Source organism: Ictalurus punctatus, chromosome 11, assembly GCF_001660625.3.
Source record: "Ictalurus punctatus breed USDA103 chromosome 11, Coco_2.0, whole genome shotgun sequence".
Classification (NCBI taxonomy): domain Eukaryota; kingdom Metazoa; phylum Chordata; class Actinopteri; order Siluriformes; family Ictaluridae; genus Ictalurus; species Ictalurus punctatus.
Window position 1 is genome coordinate 17,050,126 of NC_030426.2, and position 6,073 is coordinate 17,056,198.

The window sequence follows — 6,073 nt, forward strand, 5'->3', positions numbered from 1 at the left end:
CCCCCTGGACTCCATTACTGACTTTACTTGGATCTGACTCAATAGCAGCATAGGATGTGAGGATGATAATTTGACTGCTGAGCTGCTGACTTTAGACTTGGACTTGGAAGATACATGATTAAAAGACTGCTAATCTCCTAAACCCTGACCTTGTGGGAGGTCCACTGTAAAATGTAACTGTATGTATTGGTGCTTGAGTCTGTGTGTGTGTGTGGCTGTCTAGTTATTCAAGATTGCACAATATGACCAAAGAAAGAGAAGCTTTTAAGCAACTGTGAACGGCTGAGAATATGCATTGCTTATTTAAAAGGGAGTACACCTGATAAATGGTTTCCTGTCCCGTGGGAGGTATTTGCATTTTTTTTTATGATGCACGTGTTACAGTATTATCATAAATTAACACTCTTATGCGTGACATGTGCAAGTAACCACACGGCACTGACACACCACTGCAGATGCAACTTTAGGTTCTTTCACTATCTTCTGCAGTTATGCACCAGCGTCTTGCCTGTATGCACTTATCACGACCCATCAAAACTGCAAGTATCAGAATCTCTGCCCTGTGCATTTGTATATACAGTATATTTGTGTTACATTATGCATTACTGATATCAGGGAGACATATGCATTCAGTTTAGAGTAGTATGGTTATATAAACGTTTTTGTATACAACATTGTGTACTAACGTTTTTCTTCTACTGTGCCGTGTCTGTGTAAACCAGTCAGTTCTCCGGCCCTTCTGTCTCTCAGTTGTGCACACAGAATGAGGAAGTTCACCCTTGCGTTTGTGGTAGCTTCCTTTTTGCAGCTTTCGCCTCTTTAACAGGAAGAGAGACAGAAAGAGCCAGTGTGTGTGTGTGTATGTATGTGTGTGTGAGAGTGAGAGAGAGAACTAGCGGCACTCTGACGCAAATAACACCATGAAACAGGCCTTGGAGGTACGGTGAATCTGACCTCGAGTTTAACTGAAGTCTAACTGGTGATCTGAGGAGTAAGTGCGGAGAGAAGGGGTCACCGGAGAGGATGTCGTCCCATCAGCCTTGGTATCATGGTAATATCACTCGCTCTATGGCAGAGGACCTGCTCTCCAAAAATGCCAAGGATGGGAGCTTCCTCCTCAGAGACAGCGAGTCCATACAAGGAGCTTATGCCCTCTGCGTGCTGTGAGTACACCACTCTGGTCACTAAGCTTGGTCATTTTTGCTTGGCCAGCTACACATGCAACAATGCTAATGTATACCAAAATAAACCCACCCAGATCATTTAAAAAAAAAAATCTAGAAATCAAGGTGCATGAGCTTGTGGTTTAATCTTAAAGTTGTATGACAACCCCACACCCCCCACCCACTTTTTCTTGTTTCCTTATCCTTTTATATCAAAGTGTTTCTTTGTTCTGGTTTTCAGTCTGTTTATGGAATTTACTGGGTTTCTGCTGTGAAGACATAGTCACTTCAGTTTCCATTGCTGTCATGCATGGAATACAACTCATAAAAAGCTTTGGGGGAAAAAATTTGTAAACATCTTCAGGATTATATCACAAGTAATGTATGCTTGACTTAGCACTACTGGATGTAGGACGCCTTTCAACATTGTTCTAATGGAAAAGAAAACAAACCTATACTATTGACAGTGAGCTTAAGCCCTTTGCATGCAGTGACAGTTATGTAAAACGGTATATCACAGCTAACAAGAGCTGTTCAGTGCCTTTTATCCACCATCTTACTGAGACATAAAAGACTTAACACAAACCTAACAGGTGCTGATCCAATTAATTATTACTTCTTATGTGAAAAGGTGATTAAAGCATGGGTCAGTGGTTCCTGAGACATGATGCATGACAGCAATGATTTTGTAATGATCTTTAGTGACATTGAAACAAGCCAAAAAAAAAAAACTTGCTTGCAAGCTTCTTCTTTGTGGAAGTTCATGCTACATATAGAATTTGTCTTCACTAACACACTAAACTGAAACACTGACTGAGGTAGCATTTTTACGCCATGTAATTACATGAAAATGACACTTAAGGTGAATGTTTTACATATACAGCAAATATGAAATGTTCTGAAACCTGGTTTGCTAAAAATATGTTCATGCAAATTGTATAATAGAAGCCAGCGAACCTACAAAAGACCTGAACTTATGTGAATTTCAGTTCACAATTTTTTACCTGGGAAAAGACAGTGTAACTGAAAGGGTACATTTTGAAAGGGAGCACTATTTATAGACGTCAGAGGCTAAACTGCTAATGCTTGCACATATACAAAGGTTCACCATTTCCTGTTCATTTCAGCTCAAATCATGCACGATACAAATTCATTAAATTAGCATTTTATATGCATAAATCATTACTGCCATTCGTAAGTTTATGCACCTTAACTGAAACAGCATTATGTTTGTGCATATGCAGGTACCAGAACTGCGTATATACCTATAGAATTCTACCCAATGAAGAGAAAAAGCTATCTGTGCAGGTAAGAGAATGAAGAGAGACATCACCCAAACAAGTCTGAGTTCAGGTCTTAAATTGAGCTGATCTGAACCCAATAATGTATGAAAATAACATGCTCAGGAATAAGCTCTTTTTAGGACTGAATCTGATGTATCATAGCTGTTAGGGGATATATCGACTTTTTCTTTCATTAAAACATGAAATATTGATTCACTAATTATCATGTTGAAACATGGCCTAGATAGATAGATATTTGTTTATTTATTTATAGAACAGAGCTGGTTAATTCTTGAATTTATTTCACACATTTATATGAATGATTTCATTCAAATATGTTACTGTTTCTATAGTAACCCATAAATCACCGTACTTATATGACAGGTTATACGCATTTATGTGGAAAGGGGTCTCTAGTGTCGGCACTTTATAAGTTCACTACCAAACAGGGTTAAACAGTATGACATGTCGTTCATTAATAATTAAAAAATTTGAATAGTTGGCAAATTGCTGTGGTGAAAGAGGAATAAAAACACTCGAGATGTGCTGTTATTGGAAAATCAACATTGTGGACGTAACATGTCACACTGCTCTATGGTTGATTATTTTACTATAACAGCATGATCTGTTGTGGTTTATACCTTACTTAGTTACTTGTCAGATGTGTTTATTCAAAGTGTATTATAATTTAGACATGATACAACTCTGATGGATGGCTATATCAAATATAGCAGAAATTTCTAATAGACTTCATATTCTGATGTTTCCAGAGCTTCTGGATTATTTTGTGGGATGTTTTTCCATAAATAGTCAAAGAAAATATGTATAGTTTATTTTTTAATTCTATATAAGTAACTTCAATGTTGTGAGTTTGAACCTTGGGACTGTTACTATTGATACTTGAGCAAGACTCTTGAACCTGAAGACCCTTGAACTTGAACTCTATGTTTGAATGAGATCCCACCTCACTTGAAAGTTGATTTAATCTAAGGTTTTGGTGATGAATGGTCAATTACATGTATTTTTTTTTTTTTTTTTTTAAATCTATTCATTGTGAATCCATTAATGCCACATCTCTCGTGAATACTTACTACTAACTCAGTATGTCTTTTCAGTATTTTTAGCGTGTCTGCTGTAGACTCACAAGTTGCTTGTTAACATTGCTCAGTTTCACAGCAAGCAGCTACAGACATCTAACATCCTACAAACTTTTGAAGGTTTGGTTACGGGTGTTTTTAGTTTTTTTTTGCTGAACATGTGGCCTCATGACAGCTGTCTGCTCAGCTGCTGTGGACACACTGCTTCGGGTGTGTGGGTGTCTTGTCTCTTTAGGCAGCATTTATTCCTGCCTCTGTACTGCAAGGCACTTGGTTAACAGCAGGCCATTGCAGCTGTAACACCACTTGCTGCTTTTATTGTGTATCGGGTGAAATGGTGCAAAACTGTTCTGACCACGGAAGGTCCATTTAGCGCAAAAAAGACATAAGACAAAAGTATTCAAATGGACTTTGTACATGTAATGGGTTTTTTTTGTATCTTTGTAGCAGTTGACATGCAGTAGGTTACATGCAGTAGGTTCTTTGTCATGTGCAAAACTGTAGGATAATCTTTAATAACTGTCTGCATTGTGGTTCTTCCTCTTTTAGCCCTGAACTATAGCAAAGCTTCAGTTTTAAATGATCCTTTTAGTGTGGGCGTTAGGCAAGCCACAGTGTTACTCTTGCACTAGGTCTTGAATGGAAAGTTTCTGAAATGCAAGTTTTTCATCTCTCATTAGAATTGATAAAAAGTGGTTAGCAGGGCATGTTGAAAAGTGTGAAAAGTGTGTGGGAGACATTCTGTTCTAAAACAGCTATAGCTATTCCTGACAGCCATCTTGTGACCAAGAACACTAAAATGGACGCCAAACTAAGTAATGCTGCCTTAGGTGGAACATTGCAACAAGCTGTAAACTAGTGCTGTGAATAGATTTTTCTCTGCTATCGTCATACCAAAAAACAAAACTATAGCACGGCAAATTAAAAGAAAATAACAATGTGCGTCTTAGTAAGGTGTTGGGCCTTCACAAACCACCACAACAGTCACAATGCACCTTGGCACAGGTTTTACAAGTCTCTGGAACTGTCCTAGAGGGACAAACACCCTTTTTCCAATATACATTCACTCAGTTGGTGTTTTGATGATGGTGGTGGAGAGCATTGTCTAAACGTGGGAAAAAAAATCTTCGGTTTGGTTTGGGTGAGATCTGGTGACTGTGAAGGCCATAGTATATGCTCATTTTCATCATCATCACACCATTAAGTGGGTACTCCAGGACTAAGGCTGAGAACCTTTGGGTTTTTTTTTAAGAGGACAAGTAGATCCAAATCATGCCAGCAAAATCCTCTCCACAAAATATCAGAGTTAGTGGTTTATATTTAAATTTGTCACCTACCTGTATACATTTCTCTACTGGAGTTTAATGTTTACTGTCATACTTCAGGCCATATTGCCCACAACCACTTGAGAAAACTTTTCATGCATTGAGGCCAGGCACCACACCCTAACACACTATTTTATCCTTCACTCATTTCAGAACGAAACTGAACCTGTTACATTTACACAGTACAAGCAAACTGCTTAATCTTCCTTTTATCGTGATAACAAACACATAATAGTTTATCAAGTTGCATAATAAGCAAATAGTTCCATAGTTATTAAATGTCATTTAAATTGAAATCCATTCAATATAATACAAACATGACAACACTTTACATTTTTACCCCTTAGCAAGCATATACTGTATTAGTTGACATTAGTATTTATACTGCATAAGTAATGTTAGATAAATAACAAGGTAAGTTAACATTTGCTTAAATGCGAACAATATATGTTTATCCAATCCCTGACTGAAAATAAATTTGCATAATTTAGAAGGGGGGAAAAAAAACTACAACATGAACTCCGATTTCCAGGTGTAAATATTGGAAGTTGTCAGCCTCACGTCTGAAATTTGCCAGATAACAACTGCAAACATGTTCATTTAGGCATTGCTCATACTGATCACTATGGACTTAATTGTACTCATTGATGTTATTTGGCTTATTTGATTTCATTTTTGTAAAAACAGGAAATAACTATACATGGACTATGGAGCACTTTGTTTTGGAAATACGTTCATTTCATATTCAGATATTTTAAAACACCTGTTGAACTTTGGCCTAAATGAACTGTTTAGTTAATGGAGTTATAATCATAGTAGTCCATTTATTTTGATATTTTTTAAACCAAGGCAGATGGAAACTATTGCACTTAGCTGTGTGTGCTGTGAATACATTAAAAAAAGCCTGTGCTCTCCTTCCCATGTGTTTTCAGGCATCTGAAGGTGTCCCCATTCGGTTCTTCTCTGTGGTCTCAGAGCTGGTGGAAGCATACTATAAGGAGAACATGGGTTTAGTCACACATCTGCAGTATCCTGTACAGAAGGAGGAGGAGCCAGAGGATGAGCCAGGTAGGGTCCAGGATTGCTAAGAAGCGCTTGATGAGATTGTTTTGTCCCACATTAGTAAGAAAAGAGGTACTAAATTGTACTATTTCTTAATAGTGCAGTGGCACCTTCTTCTGTACGTCCTATACTTTAGGCATGTG

The 6,073-nt window shown here is 37.6% G+C and overlaps 1 protein-coding gene across 4 annotated transcripts in view; it reads left to right on the forward strand.

Annotated features, from left to right (window-relative positions):
* The first annotated feature begins 269 nt into the window (after positions 1 to 269).
* inpp5d (inositol polyphosphate-5-phosphatase D) overlaps positions 270 to 6,073 on the forward strand; it is a 24,517-nt gene continuing 18,713 nt past the window's right edge. For 2 of the 4 annotated variants that reach the window (XM_017480269.3, XM_017480270.3), the window contains exons 1-3: positions 421 to 1,163; positions 2,408 to 2,471; positions 5,801 to 5,936. In XM_017480269.3, the coding sequence (XP_017335758.2) occupies positions 1,024 to 1,163; positions 2,408 to 2,471; positions 5,801 to 5,936 (340 nt within the window). In that variant the 5' untranslated portion in view covers positions 421 to 1,023. Of the gene's footprint in view, positions 349 to 420; positions 1,164 to 2,407; positions 2,472 to 5,800; positions 5,937 to 6,073 lie in introns of those variants that run through there. The other 2 variants (XM_017480268.3, XM_053683529.1) reach the window with 2 other exon arrangements.